This window comes from Lygodium microphyllum, chromosome 21 (genome assembly GCF_053477565.2).
Source record: "Lygodium microphyllum isolate KBCC chromosome 21, Lygodium_microphyllum_v1.1.10, whole genome shotgun sequence".
Classification (NCBI taxonomy): Eukaryota; Viridiplantae; Streptophyta; class Polypodiopsida; order Schizaeales; family Lygodiaceae; genus Lygodium; species Lygodium microphyllum.
In genome coordinates, this window is record NC_141155.1 from 137,425,225 (window position 1) to 137,449,205 (window position 23,981).

Genomic DNA, 23,981 nt, shown 5'->3' on the forward strand with positions numbered 1-23,981 from the left:
GTGAGAACTACTTCTCATCACTCTCTGGTTGATTGTAGCTAAGCTCTTCCCTAAAAGACTTGGATTAAGCAAAAATACATTCCTTCACTAGGAGAGAGGGATTTCGCCCATCTTCAATCGTGAATCTTGTTTTCGTTACTTTAACCTTTCCATGGCTGTAATTTTCTGAATAATTGTCATATTCAACTTAAAGTATCTGTTTTCTCTATTTTTTGAAATAAAGTCTCGAAAATAAACGAATATTATAATAGTTAAGCATACTATGTTGTTTGGGGCATTTACTATGATATCAAAGCTTTGGCTTGATCCTTATTCCAACAATGATAGTGCTTACAATTGTAGGTAGATTTATTTTCAACCCTTGCATTGAGTACTTAACATGGCTTTTTTTGAATCCCAGTGGAAGATCCTAGTGCTATCCTTCAAGCCATTCAAAGCCTTAAAGAGAAGAAGTAACATATTCGTGAGCAACTTCTCAAAAATGAAAAAAGTTTATAACCCTAAAGAATTCAAGAAAAAAAGCCAATTTGCTTCATGGAGGTAAAGCCATACCAATGAAAAAAGCCAATCAAGAAGCCCAAGTATTTCCAAGAGGCATAGTGGAACAAGTAAAAGGTCTTGTTCTACTTCAAGACAAAGAAAGAGATCACATCAAAGTCATATGGTATCCTTTTTTATTGATATAGAGAAAGCAACGAATAGCCACATACCTTGCCTCCTTAAATAAGCTCGTCTGTACATTGGATGCATTGCATTGGGTCAAGTTTAACTTGCTCCTTATCCTTCCTGCTCATCTTCCTTATCTCTCCACACTCTAAAGACCACTTCATATTACATTTGCATACAAATAAGGCACTATACATATATCCCCCATCTCTATCTCTAGGGTCTCATAGATTTCTTTACTTAAAATTTATGGCGCTTATATAGAGTAGAGTGCTTTTTAAGTATTACAAAGTACTTTTTCAGCACTATAGAGTAATTTTGAGTATTGGCTTCTATTAGTAAGCGAAAAGGTGAGTAAACTAGATAGAAGATACGGTAGGGATAGCCACATTGTGAAGTAACTCAACTTTTCTTGAAGTTTTGCGGGTAAAATCAGCTTGATCTAGCATGTTAAGCAACTTTTTTTTTTCCCCTTCTCTTTTTATAAAGCTTAGGTTCACCCTAAGACCTTGGGCACTCAATTCAAAACGACATGGATCAATGATATGCTTATCTAGTCCACCAATACCTTCTCCCAGGACATCACTGGTCTCCAGATAGAAGCGAACGGCAACCTCAAGCTCCTTGATTCCCATTGAGGTAACACTACAGTCTGGCAGAGCTTTGATCATCCCACCAACACCCTATTTCCATGCCAGGTCCTACCCATGGGACAGAAGCTCATTACACGTGTCTCCACCTTCAACTACATAGAGGCACCTTTTTACCTCTCTGTAGAGAATATGGCATGTTTCTCTATGCATTTGCTCTTTATAATCAACCTCGTCCCCCATGCGAAAAGCTACCGAGACACTCTCTATGCTATCGACAGCAACACTAGTATTGATATGTTCCTATCAAACGATTGTCACAATCAACCAAATATCTCAGCTTCACTTCCATATGACACAAATAAGAATTGATATTCCGCATGGGATCCTCCGAGTGCGTGGCTGGTCGCAAACGCAAGTACACTAAATGACTCGGCCATTGGACATTATGTTCTTGCTCAGATTGACTCTTATTTTATCCCAAACACTTAGTGGTTCATATGGTCTGTGTACACCTCCCAATCCCAAGTGCGTCTGCTTGGACGCGTTCTTTTGCAATAGCCAACGATAGCCAAATGACTCCTTTGCTCCTATCAATCATCTCCGAATTCAATACATATGATGGTTTCTAAAATCCTGATCTTTTTCTTAAGTTTATTCATCAACTTTAAATCTTATATAGTCATTATACGCCCAAAATCTTGCCAATTCTTCATTCGCATGATACAAAGTCAATTCCTTCCTATTCATTTCAAAAGAGATGTAAAAATGAAATGGAATCGGTTCTGGCCAAGGAAAAATGAGTCATTTCATGACTACACAAAGAGGTTTTGGAAGCTACTTTTGAAGATCCATCGTTTCAAGAAAATCAGTAGCTCTAAAGACCTTAGAAAGTTCCGAGGAGATTTACAGTTTAAACATTATACTACTCTTAATCACTATCATTATTGTAGTCCCAAGGAACTCATTTACCATGCTAAGCATCATGGCAATAAATCATTTCAAAATGATAATAAGAAAAGTGGTTGATCATAAGAAGTATTTCATCCCAAAAGACGAACAAAAACAACAACAAAACCAAATCAAACAAAGACAACACCCTCAGCACCTCCAAATGCTCCTCAATTCTACTCCAATCTATATCCACATGCCAAGAAAATTTTTGAAGAAAAAAAGTAATACTCCATGAAATAAGGAAAGTATTTTAAATGTGAACAAACAAGCCACATAGCAAAGCAATGTCTGAGCAAAGAATAAAGTAAAGTCTCTGACAAGTTATCAAAGACAATCAATATTGTCAATGATATACTTGCAAAAACAAATCACACTCTAGCCATACATAAACTATTAAAAGCTTGAGGACAATAACAAAGTAACCAATCACTATTTCTTATAGACCTTAGAACGGATAAAAACTTCATTTTCTTGCAGTTAGCTAAAGATATTGGATTAAAAAATGAAGAGATAAAGACTCCGCCGTCTAAAGTTCGTCAGGTTTTAAATATCACAAATCTTGATGGTTGTGTTGTAATTCTTAGTATACCCTAAAATCATAAGGTAGACTCGGCCATCTTCTCTAAAACGAAAAATATAGAATTCAACAATTTAAAAAAAAGTACAAGATCCAAGTTGAAATATCAAGAAACATCATACCTATAGTAAACCATATACAAGAGCAATTAAGGGTAGTGTTCGATGTCGTTTACATAAAAGATAACATGAATGCTAAAAACCAAGAGCAACTTAAACTCTTGGAAAAATATAAAGATTGTTTTTCGAAAGACCTTTCTTATCAAACTAAGACTTTCATCACAAAGGGTTGGTGGATGTTCAAAAAACATTATTTACTAAAGCTTCTATTATCGTTGCTCCATCAAGCATTTTGCATATATAGCTTCTCCTCTTCATGACCTTACAAAAAAGAATAGCTCCTTCCAACGAAGAGAGAAAGAGAATGTAGCCTTCACAAAGTTAAAAACAGCATTCACTTTTGATATGTTCTTATTGTTTTAGAATTGGTAAAGCCATTCTTGAGATATCTTGATTTTTTTAGGATTCATCTAAATCTCTTAAGAATAGATAACATACCCAAGATAGTTTGTTTAATGTATGAAAAATCTACTCTTTTTAGCATTTATCACAAGAGTTCATTTTGTTGAAGTAACTGTAGAAAAATCTCAAGGTGTTGATGGTGCTTCTTTTCATTTTTGCTAAAAACAATAATATCATCAAATTAAGTACTAATATATTGTCGATGATTTCTAAAAATGCGCTCCATCATTTGATCAAAGATGGCTGGTGGCACAAATTTGCATTGTGATGTCCTTTTGTGGGCTGATCATGGGCACTTTTATCAAGGTGGTGTTTGTCTATTTGGGTTTAGATCACGTTGCTGATTATAGTGCATATAAATTTTAGTGCAAGAGAGAAAGAGAATCAAAGTTTTTAGCTCATAACGAATCAACTTTTTTGCTCAAACACTATATCAGTTTCTTGTGTATTATCCATGGTTATGTGAGAGATTGGTTGTTCTTTCATGTATAAATTTGCAAACACTTCTTATGAAAGTTTTTGTATTTTTTGTTTGTTAAGACATATTTTGGCATGGTACCACAGCTTCTCCTCTTTGTTAGATCATAAGTGCTTTCTCAACCTAAGTTCTGCTTTACGATCCATTTCTTGAATCGACTATACAAAGCCTTTGAATTGACCACTCAGTAGGACATACTGAATATCAATGCAGTTTAATTAGGCTTCATTAGTATACTTTTCAAATCCCCAGTTTGTGTCCACAGTACTTAAAAATCACTCTTGTAGCAAGTTTGGGATGCATTGTAGTGCCATTAATTTAAAAAAACAGTCCAGTTAAGACTGCAGCAGGGGCAAGGAAGATGTACTGATCACACTTCCCCTCTTCTAAGAGATGATGACTATGTCTCTATTAAATTGTCCTCTATTCTACTTATCTTTATAAGACTGAGACAAACAGATCTTTATGCACAATAAATGTATGGTCACAATATAAGCCACATGTTCAACATGGCAAAGGAGCCAACTCAGAGCTGAGTTAGTTCACATCATCAAGCAACTTTTTGAAGTGCAAACTTTATCTTTCACACCATTAAAAACTCAAAAACTTTCAGGCTGAATCATTGTCTGAACCTTAATCTAAAGATATGTCACATCAGAAAACCTCTACAGTGACAAAAATGACAAACAGAGCACACAATCATACAAGCAATTAATCACCTTCCATTTTGATCTAAAGGGCCTAAAGCTCCATCATAGAGCCCTCCTGGTACTGGCCTCTCCAATGCATCCAATAAAATAGGATTTGTAATATGCTTGACACTGATGGCACGCACTTCCTCTTGACTGTAGAAGCTGAAGCCCACACCTTCAATTTCTTTATTCACAACCTGCAGACGTTCAAAACCTTTAAAGGTGAAAAAACTGACAAACTTGCACAGTACAACTTCTTAAAACCAATGATACCCCCCCCCCCCCCCCCCAAATTGACTAATTTGCATAACCTAAGCATAATGAAACAAAACAATGCATTACTGCCTCATCATATCCTCATATTCTAAGCACAATGTGACCAGCTTGATGCAATAAAATCCTTACCTCCACAATGTCAGAGTGCTGCACTGCAGAAGTCCATGACCAGGCTGAAAGAAAACACTGCGCACCCTGCAGTAAGCAGAATGCTGAATACAAAAGGCATGCACAACTACCTGTGAGAGAATGGACAGCCAAAAGATCTCTCTATCTGCACAAAACTGAAGTGACAGAGATTGGGGAGCAGCCTGGCATAAATAGCCAAAAAGAAATGAATAAAATAATGCAGTCCGCCTGCATTAAATTCAGCCCATTGCTGCAAATTGGTCCAGCCAACCTGCCTGCTGCTCGCTGCCCAACCTGGTCCCCATGCTGCCCTAGAGCCTGCCCACACTGCCCTAAGACCTACCCAACCTGTTGCCCACCATACATCCTTGCCTGAGTGCCCGTCCTAGAGGTGTCAATCCTTTGACACCCCTTCTCAAATCCTGAACGCTCTTGAGAGTGCACAACAGAAGACAAACACAAAGAAGAAGAGAGAAGGGAAGAGAAAGACTGCAAAGAGAGAAGAGAATGAAGTGATAAATCCGCATTGAATCTAAATGGAAGCTGAATATGAAGAGTGAACTGATCAGTCCCTGATGTAGCCCAAGACATCAATGAAGGCACTAGATCAAACTCATGACAACAGCAGCACCAGAGACAAAGGAGAGGTTAGAAGTCAAAGTGTGCTATCCAATCTGCAGAAGAGAATGACCAGCCAACTGAGGGGTGGGGGGCAGTAATAAATAGGTTGCATGTGACCAAACTGGCTGCCGACCGGCGTCAAGCCATGAATTAAAATTGTGGTTCCATTCGCCTTTGCAAGACTTGGTAGGCCACTAGGCCATTGATGTGTACCCTTTGTCCAATGCCCTCGCCTCTCTAAGGTGAACACCTGGACTCCCTTGGTAAGATTACAATCCCCTTTGTAGTCTTGGTAGGCCACTGGGCAACTAACATGCATCCTTTGTCCAAATGCCCTGACTACTTTGTGATGGGACATCTATGAAGAAAACTATGGAGTAGCTACCAGGGGTTGCACTGATTAAACACAAAGTGTACAACCATTAAAAAACCACAACGATACAAATACAGACGTGCGAAACTCAAACCCTAAAAGCAAAACTCAAAACTCGAACATAGAAACATACACAAGCAGAAGGAGAGAGGAAGAACACAACTCTAAAGTGAATGAAGAGTGTACAAAATGGCCAAGGGCAGAGCAATAGTGTCAAAGAGTGACATCCACCAGAGACGACTCCCGATGGCTATGACCACCAGTCAGAGTATCGGAGGAGAGGAGGCAAAAGGCTGCAAACGTAGCAAACTAAGAGTCACCTAATGGAGGAAGGGTGTTGAACAGTGAACACTATCACCTAGGCAACAAGCTGCCAAACGCACACAGGCACAGCAATGCAGAGGGAGGAGGGTGATCAGCCACCTAATGTTTAGGCAACATGCAAGCAACTAGAGGAGATGAAGATGTTGGTGATGGCTGATCAGCACCAAACACAAGGGAAAGACCTTCAGGCGGCAGGCAGAAGCTCCAAGGGCAGTCACCAACAGCTAGGGCAGCAAAAGGTGGAGTGGCAGTAGTCGCAAATGCTAGACAGCCACATGGAGGGAGATTAATGGCTGAAATCTGCACACTAAGGGTCAGAAACCTGTAAAAAGGGATAAGGACTGAATGAGGGCAGCCTGTCTATCCTCTCAAATTAGGGTTTCACCAAAACTCTCTCGAACTGCTCACCATTCTAGTATTTTTCCTTAAATAAGCATGTTTTGGTGCTGTTTAAGAGGCTAATTAGCATGTAATGCATTTTTTAGATCAATATCCCCTCTCAGGCCCAAAACAAGGCTCGAAAGGAAGGTCAACCTAGTTTTGCCCAAGGAGTCCTACCCCAAAGCAACCGAGGCATTGGACAAAGCATGCACGATGACTACCCAATGACCCAAGTCCTACAAGGGTGGATGAAACCACGATGAACCTTTTTTTTTGTTTTAAAAGTGTTTTGAGAGATTGTTTGTGGTCCATTCATAGTTGCACTCGTACTATACCGTACCATACGAATTCATACCAAAAAACAAGCACCCTTTTTTTTTTTTTGTGGTTGTTGGTGGTGGTGGTGGTTTGGTTTGTTGATTGTTGTGGTGGTGGTGGTGGTGGTGGTGGTGGTGGTGATGATTTTGTAGCCTTGATCGATCAACCAAGAAAGGGGGTGGAAGCTTGATTAGACTCCTCATACATGTTTTGTTATGATTTATCCTAGAGCCAAAGGCCATACATAAGGTATTCAAGCAGTTCCAAACATTTCTAATTGATGTCCCATCATTTTTCACAATATGTTAGTGTCATCAATAAATAAATTCAGCACCATTTGAGAATCATCAAGTAGCTTAATCCTATTGATTTTACCTTTGTTCACAGCTCATTTTGCACCACCCAACCCAAAGCATTAGTACACATTGCTAATAAAACTAGACTAGAGGATAGCTTGGCCTAATGTACCTTCTGAGAGTACACGAATTAGTGAATGTACCATCGGTAGCTACTTTAGCCTTAGAAATGCCAAACAAACCATAACAAAATTCATAAATCTTTTACCAAAACCTTTGGTGGTTTGTTTGGTAACTATTGGTCTCATAAGTCATTTTGGCCTCTTGTGGACGTTAATAAATCATCTCATGTCATTTCATCTCTCTTTTTTTTTTCGTAAAAATCATTTCATCTCTCTCTCTCTCTCTCTCTCTCTCTTTCTCTCTCTCTCTCAAAGCATACATGCCTCTTATTTGTATGATCATTCATGTATGATGTATCCACTCCTATGTATGTACTTGTAAGTTGTAACGCATGTTGCGCATGCAACATATGCCATAGAGGTTTTGGCGTGTTCCCCTCAAGTATTCATCTTATATACTCCAATAGCATTGCTATTTAGACTTTAAACATTTGTTCTATCATCTATAGTTCAAAATAACGAAGTTATTTTTTTTTCGTACTAATATCATACCGTACCTTATAAAATCTTAAGGTACCATTTAGTACCATATTTTATCGTACCGTACCGTACCGTACTTTTCGTGCCTAACAACTATGGGTCAGTTAAGAAACTATACTATATGGGAGAATAAAAAGGGATAGTCAAGTTCAACCCATCACAAAATGGACAAGCTACCCATCCACTCAAGGGTGTCAATGACAAGGGAATGGTGATACAGTGTACAAACTGCCGATGAAAACAATTTAGGATCCATCTAGTGGTGCTCTACACAATGAGTATGCTACATTATACATACTCCAAAATGCTCATGCAAGCGATGCCACTTGGACAATGTCCCTCGTGGGAAAATTGTTTACTTGCCCAAGCGCCCTTTACAAAGATGATAAAATCATGCAATGTAAAAGGAGGTACAACAAGGAGGGAAAGGTTGATGTCGAAGACAAGTGCCGAAACTTGTGAAATACGAAGAAGGGTAGCCACCCCCTCACAACTTTAGAGAACAATGCCGAAGGAGAAACAAGAGCCAGATGTCAGTCTTCATGTGGTATCGAGAACCGTGAGGAAAGGAAGCATCCCGACTGAAAGAACAAGATAGAAGTCACCACCATGATAGCATCAACAAAGATACTACACAATTCACCTCGAGAAGGGAAGCCTCCATGGTAGTAGAAGACTAAAACTCCTAGGATTATGAAACCATTAATGAAACGCGGTGCATTCCAAGTCTCTAGCCCAAGTAGGACTAGTATAAACCTACATGTTAGCCCTATACTGAAAACAAAACCATGAAAAAGAGATGAAGATCTGCGAGCACAAAGGTCAATAGTGAGATGCTCCAATAAACTAAACTAAACTAAAATGAAAAGCCAACTGAATGAACAATGCAATGATGCGAAATATGTATGTGTGTGTGAGTAAATGCAACAAAAGACTTCAGAATAAATATTTAAGAAAAAAATCCTATGGACCTTACTCAATAGCCTAAAAAACCTAATTTTACGAAATGTATTTGATTTAAGGATGTGCCCACCATCGTGTACGTCCGCTAGTAAGGCTCTGCCAATGGGACGCCTAATGAGATGGTGAGATAGTCCTAGATGGAGGTGGATATGAAGTGGATACGTAACGTGCAATGGGAGTGGTACTCATAGACCGATTAGACAACCCCTCAGGAGTAGAGAAAGATGGCTGCTTAGGCTATCAATCATGGGGCCGAAGAAGTAGATGGGGCAACAACAAGAGACATAGCCCCATTGTAATATCTAGGAGTGGAGGCAATTGCAACAATTTGTTGAGGTTTCTTAGGAGAAAGACCCTAGGCCTTTGTACAACACTCCTCATCCACATGATCCAATCTCTGATAATGTGTGCAAAGTCTATTTTTCTTAGGGAGTCATTGCCAAATGGGTTTTGTTTCTCTGGTTCCATCTAAAGAAGGGGAGTCACCCTTGGTTTGGCTTGCCTTCGCTTCTTGCAAGGCATTCTTGCTTGAAGACTGTGAAACTACACATTGATAGTGTTAGACCAAGGCACTCTTTTGCAAACATCGCAATCATCTGCAACAATAAGCTTGTATTCTTAGAACTTCTACAACTTTTCCGAGCTTCCACACTAGCATAACATGCCCGAGGCAATCCCCTAACTAAAGCTTTGAAGAACACAGTCTGCAAAAAAATTTATTCTTGGGCAGATACTTAAATGGAAATATATAGATAAGATGTACTAAAGGATAAAGAAAATAGCAAATATTATAGTTGAACAGCTCGTTCATTCAACTTGTTCATGCACATGTAATCATTGTGATACTCTCTACTATGGTCAAGGAATGGATAGGAAAGAGTCAAGAATAAATATCAATTGCAATCCTTTGGAAACTATAGTAGGGTGACAAAATGCCATCATCTTTCTATGCATTTGGAGCAGCTATGCAAAAACAACAAGTATAACACACAGACATGCAACATATTTATCATGAAACTGCTGGTTTTACCTTGCAAAGAATATGCAACCAGTCCCCCTCTCTAAATAAGTATATGTGAAGGATTTCTTATGGACTTGGTCATGCACCCTTGCGTAACGCAAGAACTAGCACTCAAACTCCTTGAAGGTCGACAATCTAGGTAGTGAGATAATGGGCAACTTGCTCAAGAAGAATGTGACTTGATCGTCACCTGACTTCAAGAAGACAATAGTGGCAAACTTTGCAAGTAACCACTAATATTCAGCCAACTTATCTTTCAGATTGTTCCCTTAACAAAAAACTCTTGAAGCTCAAAATCAAGATCAATGTGTCGAATGCGATCCCTTGCCGCATAACGGTCAATGAGATAACTCCAACACTCAAACCTGAGGGAAAAATGTTGTAACTGAGAGTGGAACTAAAACCAACCTTTCTTCTGCTCGAGGATGGTGGTGAAACCTAATTAAGCACTTATTATAACAATTAACAAATTCACAAAACTGAAATGCACACTTTATGATACAATCTTGGACATTGGACAGCTTGTTGGCCCCAAAACTGACGCCCCTTGCAGTTTCCTTAACTTGTATTGCAAATGGATGGAGTACAACTAAGATTCTCTGACCTTCTCCGCTAATCCAAGTATCTTTTGCTATCATAAATGACCAACAAGCCTCCAAACCAATACGCCCCTTGGTTTGCTTGGGCATTAGCCTTCACCCTGCTCCCTGAAATACAAATTCAGCCCTAAATTTGATATTGACTGGTTGGCCTCTTGAATCTCCCTGAAATTCCTCAATTTCAGCTGTTGGAAATTAAGTCCTAGGCCCTCAATTTTGAGCACGCATCTTGAGGCAACTATCAAAACCCTAAATTCTACTGTAAATTAGGGTTTGCAAAAGAGATTGATTGAAATCTCTTTCTCTAATGGCTTAAACTACTGGAAAATACTGAGAAAACTTGAGAGATGATTGGGGATGAGAGAGAATATTGTAGAGAGAGAAATTTCAGAGTTTCATTGCGAGAAATGCTGAAAAACTATTCCTGCCCTACTCAAACAGCCATGGAAGCTGTCACCTACAACTTGGAACCACCGGAAAGACTACTACCACCTCCTGTATGCTATCACCCATACCAGAAGGACCTTGGGCTACTATCACCTGCTCTTGGAGAGCTCCAAACTGTTACCACTTGCTATAGGACTAATCCCTGGTGGCTGCAAATCACATCAACAACCTCTCCTTGCTCTCTAACAATCTCCTCATCTCTCGCAATGGCTGGAATAGACTACACCAGCCCCTAAAAACGTTTTTTTCACTTGCATGGGCAAGTTGTGCCAAGTGGCAGCCTTCTAATCCCATTTTCCAACATTATCCAACTCTAAAAACTAATTTAACAATTACTCTAGTACTCAAGAAATTAATTTCACCAGCCAATAATTAAATTGACTAGGCTAATTTGTCTTCCAAGTATTGCTTAGCAAATATTGACTCTTAGACATGTATTAATTAATTAATTAATGTCTAGTCTCTAATGTCACCACTAACATTAGTGGCCAATAAATTAATCTAAGCCCAAATCTGACACCGGTACTACCTAGAACCTGTTAGACATAACTTATTATAACTTTTACCTTTAGCACCCACTGCATCTTTAAGGTCCTTGGCCTGTTATCATAAAATAACTACCATGTGCATCACATGTGCTAAATAACCTTGCACGTTTGATTAATATCTTAATCAAATGTTATTGGCAAAATTAAAGTATCTCAAAATTTCACATCCCCATGATAGGAACTCAAGAAGCAACCCCTGCATTAACTCAACATTGGCTATGGCATTGTGGGCTCTCCATTGACAAATGTAATCAAGGTGAGCTAATCGTCGGTTTGGCATAGAATCTACACCGACAATGTGAAAAGTGTGCATAGAGGATCCAAATGTGTGCATGGTAACCGCATGAGGTGCCCAAGGAGGAGGGATAGGGACACATGGAACAGAGGATGGAAAGTCGTGCGTAGGAGTGACCCATGGAAAGTGCAATGATGCACCATAAGCAAAGGATGGAAATCCTTACATCTAAGAGGTCAAAGGATGTATAATTGGGGGTAGTGAGAGGAATGCCTATCAAAGCCATCCCAATGGAAAATGATGTGCTCACTTGCAAAAGGGTAGAGAAAACTCTGTTAAAGGGTGGTATGCCCTATAACAAAGCCCCATGGTGCAAAGTGGCTTGAGGGTAAGTGAAGGGTACAATGTTAAAGGGTGGCATTCCTTGTAACGATGGACCATGATGTGAAGTGGTAGAAAAGTATGAGTATGGAACAAAGAATGAGAATATGCTAGGAGGGAAAACGGAGATTCCAACTCCCACTGTGGTGGATGCGGATATGGAGTGTAATCCAAGGTTTTGGAATAAAAAGAGAGGAAATTGATGTGTTGGCCAAAAGAGAATGGAATGGAAGAGATTTAAAAAGAGTGGCTTACATACTCAAATAAAACGAAAAATATAGATATACCTAATGCAGGATGTCTATTTCGAGAGCCCCCTCTATTGAAGCTGGCATATAGAAAATCATATGTATCCTACACACCAAAAGGAGAAATAGGAGAGGGTTTTGATTCATACGACCCAAAGGGTTTGTACAAACCTAACAACCTAGCTAAGATAGTAAAGATGGGTCACCAATCATCCCAAAAGTTGTATGTCCTCCAGATCAGAGAGGTGGCTAGCCTCACCAACCAGTCTCGATGGCATAGCAATGTTAGTAGGAGAGGTGTAAGTTCAACTATACGTGATGCGCAAGTACTCTTGAAACACCTCCTCTAACATGAGACTGATATCTGGAACACGAGAAATCAAAGAAGGTGAAGGTGATGGTGAATGCGGGGTGTCATCTTCCTCGCCAAGTCCATAATGCCTCCTCAAAGCCTCAAATGATGGAGAAGCTTGATAAGACATCATGGGGTCCCGAGAAAAAGGTAACTAAGACATTACGATGCAATTACAAGTTATTCATGTGTCTCGCACAAAACCAAGCACTCCACAATATCCGCGGAATACTCCCTCCGTCTCTCTCTCCACAGCTCGCACCCTCCGCCTCTCTCCAACTCGCACCCTGTCCTACCCCATCCCTGCCCTATCCCTGCTCTAACTCTGCCCCGCCCATGCCCTACCCCTACCCCGCTCATACCCTGACCTACCCCGCCCCCTTGCCCTGACCTACCTTGCCCATACCCTACCCCTACCTCAATGCGCCCTGACCCTAGCCCCCCATGAGCCTGCCTCTGCCCTAACCCTGCCCTCACCCTGCCTCGCCCCGCCCCACCCCACCCTGCCCTTTCGTCTGTTTCTCTCTCTTTGTCTATTTTGTTTCTTCTCCTCGTCTCTCGCTAGCAAGGCTAGGGTAACTTAAGGAACCCCCCACCCCCAAGGGGGAGGGGAGCACCCTTGGAGGGGGTACTCTTCTCCAACAACCCCTGCTTTTGTTAGACACATCCAAATGGAATAGCAAAGGAAATCCTTCTTGTGAACCCTTTCACAATCTACACCTATGGTACCACGCGCCTCCACAAAATTGTCAGCATGGGATTCATATCTCCTTCAAGAAATAAAGAAATTGCAGGCACATCTTTTCAATGCTAAGCAAGAAGTAACCAAGAAAGATGAACAAATAGCAAAGCTCCAACTACAAATACAAGAAATGAAGATGGAGCAACACACAAAAGCAGATTTCATGGGTTGAGAGGAATCAGAGATACATTAGGGTCGGTGGCCTCCCTCTCAGGTGGAACAGAGCCAGGACTTCCAAAACAAGAACATGAAATTTCTATTCTCAGCACAGATGTAGGACGTACTCAAAGAACAATTGCAAAAGGTCGTCCCATTTGTGAGGAGTAACGTCCACCGGAGACAGATCCTGAGGGTTGTGACCACCAATCAGAGTGTCTAAGTTAAGGAAGCAAAAGGCTGTAAATGCAACAAACGAAGGGCCACCTGATGAAGGAAGGGGTTGAACACAATCATTTGGGCAACAGGATGCCAAACGCAAGCAGGCATAGCAACACACAAGGAGGAGTGATAAGCCACTTAACATTTGGGCAGCAAGATGTCGAACGCAAGCAACTAGAGCAAGTGAAGATGCTAGCAATAGCTGATCAACACCAAACGCTGCAAAGGGAAGACCTTCAAGCAATGGACAACAGTTCCAAGGGTAATCGCCAACAAAAGGAGTAGCACAAAGTGAAGTGGCAACAATCACAAAGGTTGGATAGCCACGTGGAGGGAGATTGAGGCTGAAATCTACACACCAAGGCCAAAAACTAACACAAAGGGATGAGAACTGAATGGGGGCAACCTATCTATTTATAGATGAGGATGGACCCTCCCAAATAAAGGTTGTAGAGCTCAGAGGCACACGAGTGGAGCCCAGAGGCGCGCAAGGATCGAGACACACAATGCTTGCTAGCAACAGAAAGACTGAGAGAGAGAGAGAGAGAGAGAGAGAGAGAGAGAGAGAGAGGAGAGTGAGCACGACTTGTGGATACAAAAACAAGTGTACCTCTTTAGGTTTTTTAGATAGATATATATATGAAAGTACAATGTGCTAAGGGTCTGTTCACACCCGTGCACATATAAAAGGCACAATAGACCTTTATTCCCAACAACCTCCCACCTAAAGGCAATGTGCCTTAAGAGGAGAAAAGAATCAGCTAAGTCTAGATATGTACAAAGCTACACATACTCTGCCTCTGTAGTAGACAATGCAACACACTTTTGAAGCTTGGAGATCCAAGAGACTGCTCATCCTGTGAAGGTAAATACATACCCAGAAGTGGACTTTCTGAAATCCGCACGACCAGCATTGTCTGCATCCATAAAGCCAACAACAGATGCCTTCTGCTTTCCAAAGCAGATGCACAACTCCTTTGTGCCTTTGAGGTATCTCATAATACCTTTCACTACTTCCCAATGCTTTTTACCAAGGTTTGCCATGTATCTGCTAACCACTCCCATTGCAAAGGCAATGTCAGGACGTATAGCAACCATAGCATACATCAAACTACCAAGAGCTGAAGCATATGGTATCTTGGCCATTTCAGCCTTCTCATCATCAGATGTAGAGCTGTCCTTTGCACTAAGTTTCACATATGGAGGCAATGGAACCCCAATTGCTTTCCCCCCCTCCATATTGAAACGCTGCAAAACCTTGGAGATATACTCCTACTGAGATAGATAGAGTAATCCTTTTGATCTATCTCTAAGTATTCGCATACCAAGAATGTGATTTGCATCACCAAGATTCTTCATGTCAAAGCTCCCATGAAGACTTTGCTTCAGTGAGTCCAAGGCATGAGTATCCCTGCCAGCAATCAGCATGTCATCAACATACAGAACCAAGATAATCAAGTTGTCATCTGCTGCCTTCTTTGTGTACAAGCAGTGATCTACTTGACTTCTATGAAAACCTTGAGACTGCGTAAATGTATCAAACTTATGATACCATTCTCTTGGTGCTTGTTTCAGCCCATACAAACTTTTTTTGAGTTTACATACCATCTTCTCTTTCCCTTTTTCCACAAATCCTTCAGGTTGCTACATATATATGTCTTCATGCAAACCACCATGTAAGAATGCAGTCTTTACATCCATCTGTATAAGCTTAATATCTTGAGCTGCAACCAAGCCCAAAATGGTTCTCAATGTAGTCATCTTGACTACAAGAGAGAATATCTCATCAAAGTCAATTTCATGTTCCTGCTTGTATCCCTTTGCAACCAATCTTGCTTTATACTTTGGTAAGAAACCAAAAGTGACCATCTTGTAAACCCATTTGCATGGAAATGTTTTCTGCCCTTTAGATAATTGCACCAAGTCCCAAGTGTCATTTTTCTCAAGAGATTCCATTTTTGACAACATGGCTTTATACCGTTTCTTGTTGTCTGTCCATTGCTTCCTTGAAGCAAGACAGTTCACCACAGTCTATCAATATGACATAATCAGCCACATTGAGCATTGTCAGCTTGTTGTCCTGGTTGTTCCTACACATGTAGTGGATCATTATCATGGACAATAGCTAGCTGATCATTTCCAACATTATTTTCTGCATTTACAGGTTCATTTACAGCAGGTATTTGCTATTGTACATCGGACACATTTTGTTGTCCAAAGGTATTTCTTCCCGAAATACAACCCTACAGACCTCCTCAATCTTTTCGGGTTGTTTATACATGCAAGCTTCCTGGAGGATAACATTATTGCTGCATACTACTTTTCTTTTCTCAGGATCCCATAATCTATACCCCATTTCACCATCATCACCATATCCTAGGAAAATACATTTATAGGACTTTGGCTCAAGTTTTCTGCATTTTTCCTTACGTATGTGCACAAATGCTTCACAGCCAAACACTTTCAAGTGTGCATACGAAGGTGGCTTGCCCGACCATGCTTCTTGGGGAACTCCCTCCCCCCCCCTCCCCAAAGACCTATTTGGTGACCGATTAATCAAGTACACCGCTGTCACAACAACCTCTGCCCCAAAACCACGGGGTAATGTAACATGAGACAACATCATACAGACCTTATCCTGTATGGTCCGATTCATACGCTCTGCAACTCCATTTTGGGGTGGATTATGAGGGGCAGTGAGCATCCTCTTCATCCCTTTGCTGTCACAAAATCCTTGAAAGGCCTTGGACACATATTCCCCACCATTGTCAGAGCGTAGACACTTAAGTGCCTTATCAGTCTGATTTTCAACCAATGCTAAGAATTTTTTAAACTTGTCAAGTATTTCATCCTTGCTACGAATAGGGTAAATCCATACCTTCCGTGTAGCATCATCGACAAAGGTGACAAAGTATTTCTTTCCCCCTAAAGATAACCCTGGTATCTGACATATATCGAAATGTAATAACTCTAGAGGAGAAGATTTCAGCAAAAGAGACTTCTTATGAGACGTCTGTGCATGTTTACCATAAACACAATGATCACAATGCTCAAAATCAGCATAAAGAAGACAAGGCAAGTAACCCAAACGAGAAAGCACTTTCATTCCAGTTTGACTCATATGTCCAAACTGGCCATGCCACAAAGAAACACTTGGCTGCTCAGTCAAAGCAACAACATGATCACGCACACTAGATACATTAAGTGGATACAAAGTATCACTCTTGCAACCTCTGGTAATAACCCTAGATCCCTTACAGATCTTCCATTTCCCATCACCAAAGATGGTATGAAAACCATCGTCATCTAGCTGCCTTATGCTAATCAAGCTCTTCTTGAGCTAAGGTACATGCCATACATACTGAAGTGTGAAGACAGAACCATGCTGAAACTGCAACTGCACACTGCCAATACCTGTAATGTCACATGCGTAGTTGTCCCCAAGATGAACAACACCATGTCGATCCCCTGTATAGTCAGAGAGCCACTCACAATGAGAGGTGACATGAAAGGAAGCACCTGAATGGAGAATCCAAGTATGCATGTCATCATCTGTAGCTGCAAGTAAAGCATGTGTACTAAAGTATGAAGAGACCAAGCGTACGTCATTCCTACTGTCAATGTCATGAGTGACTACATTTGCCTCTTCAATTTTAACACTACTCTTCTTAGACTGACTCTCTTTCTTCTCTTCCTTGCTATCATCTGTCTTCTTGCCCTTTACCTTTCTCTTTTTTCCATTTGTAGCAGTCACATTTAAAGTGACCCTTCTTGCCACAATGATGGCATTCAATATCCTTACCACGTGATTTATTGCGTCCCTTGCTATCAAATTTGCCTTTCTGCTTTGATCTGCCCCTAGTATGCAAAGCACTAGAAGCCTACAGGATACATTGTTCTGCCAATTCATTTCTTCCATGAGTAGAGCACTCTCTACATCAGCATACATAAGAATTGCATTAGAATTACTCATAGCAGTCCTAAATGTGTCCCAACTCTCTAGCAGAGTGCAAAGCAAAAACGTAGCCTTAAATTCTTCATCAATCAAGAACTACAAGGCAACCAGCTAGCTGAAAATGGAGTTAAACTCACTCAAGTGAGTAGACACTGTTGTACCCTCTATCATACACAAATCCATAAGCTTTTTCAGCCAATACACTTTGCTTGCAGCACTCTTCTATGAATACAGTTCTTCCAGTCGAGTCCAAATAGCATATGCAAAATCCAAACCTTCAATGTTAAACAGCAAGGCATCAGAAATCGATAGCTTAATGGTTGAGCGTGCAAGATCATTTAACTCATCCCAAACTTCATGTTCCATATCTGCGGGCTTTGCCACTTTGGTCTTAATGCTTTGTCTGCTTCTTCTGCAATAGGATATTGTAGCACTCGTTTTGCTAGACAGCAAAGTTATGTGCTCCTTCAAGCTTCTTAACGTGCATGAGATTATTGATGTCACTACTGCCAGCCATGATTTTCAGTCCAAATGTGACCAAAAAATTCAGCAAATGCAAGCCCAAACTCTCACACAAGTGACCAAGGTATAAACAAGTACCAACTAGCAATAAATGACCAAATGGTAGCAGAAATTTCAGATCTGTAAGTAAATTTTCAGAAGCACCAAACCATGTGCTACAGCACTCCACAACTGATTACAACTGTTCCAAGGGCAAATACATCACATTACATGAGAAGTCCCAAATTTTAGCTGCAATTTCTGTTGTGCATGTACCCACAGGCATAGAATTTGACATGCACGATCAAAATCCCCAAAATTTTTGTGCTCAAAGCATCAACCATACATCTACACTATCTCTGACATGCATAGAACAGGTCAATTTTGCCAAAATAGAGCAATTTCAGTAAAACCCCCAAATTTTCCAAGTGCTAGGTGTCCAAATTGCATGGAATTAAACCTGCATGTACATAAAATGACCAAAAGGCGCACAAATTTTGTCCAAACAGCAAAAGCCCCAAATTGCACGTGGTCCAAAGTGCATCAATGTCGAGAAATTGGGTAAATTTCAGCCCAATTTTGCATGTACATGAAAAACCCCAAATGTCGGAGAGGCAAAATGTCACAGATTCCTGCAATTTCTGAGACAAATTGTCTTGTCCTGCATCACAATCCCAAATCCGGGAAAATCCCCAAATTTCCAGGCCAAGATTGCACAAAAAATGGAAACTGTGCTTATGCACGCGAACGCTCAGCAAGGGGAGAAGGAAAAATTCCAAGAATTTGACAAAAAAATGACGAGAAAAAAAAACATCACATCTGGCACCTGTCCACGTCCGTCGTCAACACTCGCTATCTGTCAGTCGCCATGCGTCAACTACCACATTGGTCTCGTCTGACATTAACCTATCAAATCAAGTCTGGTTGCGCTGGCATCTCCAGCCTGCCGCGTGGTCTCCACCTGCCTGCTTTGTCACCCTATAGGATTGGTCCCATCACGTGCTACTACACGCCTGCTCCCCCGCTCGACTGGTCGTTGACTGTCTACGCCTCCAACCAATGCAGTAGTCGTGCAACAGTCACCTGTTACACCTCTCGCCTACAAAAAAACGTGCCCGCTGGTCCAGCTGCCTCCGTCGGCTGCCATCGCCTGCTCCGTCCGACTATGCCATCTGACTCCTACACAACAGATGGAGTATTCAACACCTGTGCTATCTCTCCCCACTCTGATACCAGTTTGTAGAGCTCAGAGACGTGCAAGTGAAGCTCGAAGGCGCACGAGGATCAAGACACACAGTGAGGAGAGTGAGCACGACTTGTGGGTACAATAACGAGTGTATCTCTTTAGGTTTATATATATATATATATATATATATATATATATATATATATATATATGAAAGTACAATGTGCTAAGGGTGTGTTCACACCCGTGCATATATAAAAGGCACAATAGCCCTTTATTCCCAACAAAGGTTTCAAAAAAACTCTCTCGAACCACGCACCATTTTAGCATTTTTCATTAAATAAGCATGTTTTGAGATTGTTTAAGAAGCTAATTAGGATGTAATGCATTTTTCAACTCAACAACACCTTGGGGTAAAAACACATAATAACAAAAACACACAAACTTCCGGTTTGCCGGCCTTTCTAGCTCAATTTTTGTTCTTGAATACATGCTGAATTAGTATCTTAAACGGCCCCAAAAATGCTTAATTAATGAAAACCTTAAATGGTGCATGGTTGAAGAAAGTCTAGAACGGGGCGAGGTACAAGGTCCCAGAACTTTCTATAAATAGATAGGCTGCCCTCCATTCAGCCCAATCTCGTTTTTGCATGTTTCAAGCCTTCTAGCTTCGCTGCCCACACCCCGTTCGCAAATGACATCTAAGCCGAGGCTGCCTAACCTTGTCTACATCCATCCCAGGCCTGTTTCCAGCCTTCATCACACAATCCACACCATCTACAACTACTGTCCAGCCCCAGAAGCTACTGCTGCCCATCCATCTGCTGTCACCAACTGCCACATGGCACTCTACTACTGCATTGGTACCTAGTCACTGCCACGCAGCCCCAAAGGACTGCTGAAAACCTGCATTTGCTGCAGCAAGCCAACGTACAGGCTGTCAGGTCATCACCATGATCCGCATTTACTGTGCAGGCTGCCACACCATCAGCTGAATCTGCGTTTGCTGGTTTTCTCTCTCCTCACGAATCCAATACTGATCTAGCACATCATCTGCTGCATTTGCTGCTGTCCAACATCTTGGAGACTGCATTGCTGCGTTTTGGGAACTATCAAGAGTACAACACACACTCTAGCTCATTACATCTGCCTCAATCCTCAAGACACGAAAGTTCAAGGTACATTTTTCATTCCCTACATGGTACATACTCAATATTCACTCATTCATTCAGATTTACACTATATTCATTGTTTCTGAGTTACCCTAACCCTAACTGTGTTCTGTTGAGTTTATGCTTTGTCATACACTTTCATTTATGTTTTTGCATTAGGGTATTTCTTGACGCAACTCCTGGAGTGCCTATGAACTGAGGTTGTTAACACATCACTGTATATCTTCAAACATTGCCCAACTACAGCAATCCCTCATAAGGCCCTCTTTGAGGCTTTCTTTGGCACTCGGCCTCTCATCTTCCACTTCAAAGCCTTTGAGTGTCATTCATACCTACACACACACTCCTGATGATAAGATATGAAAGCCCAATCCCTATAGATCCCTTGATTTTTCTAGGACACTCCTCCGAGGCAAAAGCCTATCGCTTGTTTAATCCTCGAACGAGCAAGGTGATTACTCAAAGACATGTAGTTTTTGACAAGAGGGATATAGTGCAGCCCATTGCACCAACCTCCGAGCCAATTCCTCAACCTACTTCATTAGAGACAGTGTCATCCAAGCCAGATCTACTAGCCACTCTTGACCCACCTACAGCATCTTCCATACCCATGCCTCCTCCCAATGACTCCTTACCTCGCTAGTACTAGCAAACCATGTAGGATATAAGGATCCTTCCACTAGATTCCATCCGGAGGGCCCAAGAAGATTTGCTCGGCTTGCATCTTCTACCATATTTGAGATGAGAAACCCTTCACCCGTAGTTTGCGTTATTGCATTTCTACGTTTTGCGTTTAGGGTTTGCAGCCCCAAAAAGGGGCACCATCCTAGACTGACAATGCCTATGTATAGGCCACTCTCTCATTCATTCCTCACGGCTGATTCATTCAATTTGTCACCTCTTCTCTCCAGCCTCGCCACTACCCTCACACCCCTTCTGGAGGACATTGCGGTTCGTGGTTCATGGTTGTCATCATCATCTTCCTTGTGTTACAACACCCTTGTTCCCTTGTATCACATTCACTCCATGACTCGGATCTTCATTATTCCATTCATCAGAGTTTCTTCTCTCTTCTCTTCTCTTCTCCATGTTTGCCGAGTTCACTCCGTGTTCCTCCCAGCAAACCTTACTGTCTCGCTGGTACGTCATCTTCTGACATGGTATCAGAGCCAGATCTGCTCACCTAGCAACGAAGATCCTCCACTCAAGTGAAGGCAAAGACTAGTGGCGGGTTCGGCATCCACTTCTCTTCTTCCGCTGCATCAAAACCTCGTTTTTGCAGGTTTCAATTGTTTTCAGCTTGCTGCCTACACCCCTTTCGCGGAGGATATTGTAGTCTCAGTTGTCCCTTGCTGTCATCTACAGTCTGGTGCATGTTTCCAGCCTTCCACCCGCAGTTTGTAGCTGTTTACAGCAGAAAGACTGTTGCTGATCACTCTCCATTCAGAAAACAATCTCGATTTGCAGATTTCAGGTATTTCAGCTTGTTGCCCACACCCCAAACACAGAGGACATCGCAGTCCAAGCTGGCCATTGCTGTCTACAACAATTTGGCGCCTGTTTCCAACCTATCACACACTGTTCGGAGTTGACTTCAGCATATTGACTGCTGCTGCTGTTTTTTCCTGCGTTTTTAGTCTTTCTCTCTCCTGCAGGCTGTCTTGCCTGCGTTTTTAGTCTTTCTCTCTCCTCACATGCGGTTTTCTATTGGTTGCAATCTCTTACTGCTGGTTGCATCCTTCTCCCACTTCCAACCCTTCCACTACCCTCCCATCCCTTGAGACGGACATTGCGGTTCGTGCTTCACATTGTTCTCACACCCCTTCAGGCGGACATTGCGGTTCATGGTTCATGGTGGCTGACCTCTTCCTTCTTCAACAAGGCACACTGGTATCCATGGCTTCTTTACCAACAGGTGACCAAAATACTTGGTGCTTCTACTGTGGCATCACCGGACACACCACCGATGCTTACCGACTTCAACCTTTGCTCCCCACCCCCCCGGAGTATATGCGTCTTCCACCAGGCACTCCTTGTGCCACCTCTCCTTTCTAGGCCATAGAGATTGTTCTGCATCGACTATCAAAGTACTATGCTCAAGGCAATAAGACACATCCGATGTGCACTAAGTCCTTTCGAGCACATGGAGGATCGATTGGCACTACGACCTCTTGGAGATCATCACAATCCCAACGGCAGTCTTCTCCCACTTATTTTCAGGTACAATGGCTTCCATGACCTGCCGCTCTACAGTCCGCTCCATCGAGAGACAGCGATTGTTTGATACCGTCTCCTCGTTAGTCCGCTTCTTCAAGAGACAGTGGCTGCTTGACTCCTTCCTCTTCTTCGGCTACCCAATCTGCTCCTCTGAGAGACAGCGATTGTTGCCCACCTCTTGCTCATTCTGAGCCCCACCCTTCCCTACCCTCCACTACTCAGGTTTGAGAGCTACCTCTGGGAGCTCTTCAGCACCCCAGATACCTTCTTTGATACGACCGACGGTACTTCCTTCGTCATCAAACATTTTGGAGTCCGTGATCCATGAGTTTTTGGATTCCTTATCTACTTCAAAGGGGGATTCAGAGGGGGATGTTATTTCTTTGCCCTCAAAGGGGACATCTACTTTTTCGACTTCAGCAAGGGCCCCTCCACCTCCCACCTCAGAGGGGGGACCTACTCTATATGAAGTTCTTCAATGGCTGTCTTTGACCGATCATCTCTTCTACTGATACCCAAGATCTTCAGGTACCACCTAGATTGGGACCTCTGAGGTTCAGCTGCAACTTGGTGACAAGGCCTTCATATTCCTTCCAACATGAATGCACGGAGCTAGTGGCTTCTCTCGCGAGGTTGAGTTTCGGTTTCTTCAATTCACTCTGTCTACTGTTCTTAAATTGCAGGTTCCCTTTCCGGTGGAAATCTTGGATCTTAGGGATCCTCTACATCTTCTTCCTCCTCTTCTTCTTCTTGCCTTGGTCACTTGATCAACATTGAGTCACCTCCCGAGATCAAGTACGGGCATATCCTTATGGTTCTCAACACCACATAAAGTTCGACATTCCTCCTATGCATTGCATTCTTTCATCATCTTTATACTAGGGCGCTTGGGCAAGTGAATAATTTCCCCACAAGGGACACTGTCCGAGTGGCACCTATTGCATGAGCATTCTTCAACATGTAGCATTGCATCTCCATCTCTCTTCTTGTTCCCCTTTTTGGGCCTAAGAGGGGGTGTTGAGAAACCCTTGGCCCTTCACCCGCAGTTTGCGTTTTTTGCGTTTCTATATTTTGCATTTTGTGTTTAGGGTTTGCAACCCCAAAAAGGGGCTCCATCCTTATAGACCACTCTTTCATTCATTCCTCACGGTTGATTCATTCAGTCCCTCACCTCTTCT

At 41.8% G+C, this 23,981-nt stretch overlaps 1 protein-coding gene across 2 annotated transcripts in view; it reads right to left on the reverse strand.

Moving 5' to 3' along the window:
- The window catches only part of NRPA1 (nuclear RNA polymerase A1), a 145,964-nt gene that overhangs the window by 112,117 nt on the left and 9,866 nt on the right, over nucleotides 1-23,981 (reverse strand). For both annotated transcript variants that reach the window (XM_087661269.1, XM_087661270.1), the window contains exon 3: nucleotides 4,506-4,675. In XM_087661269.1, the coding sequence (XP_087517395.1) occupies nucleotides 4,506-4,675 (170 nt within the window). The remainder of the gene's footprint in view (nucleotides 1-4,505; nucleotides 4,676-23,981) is intronic.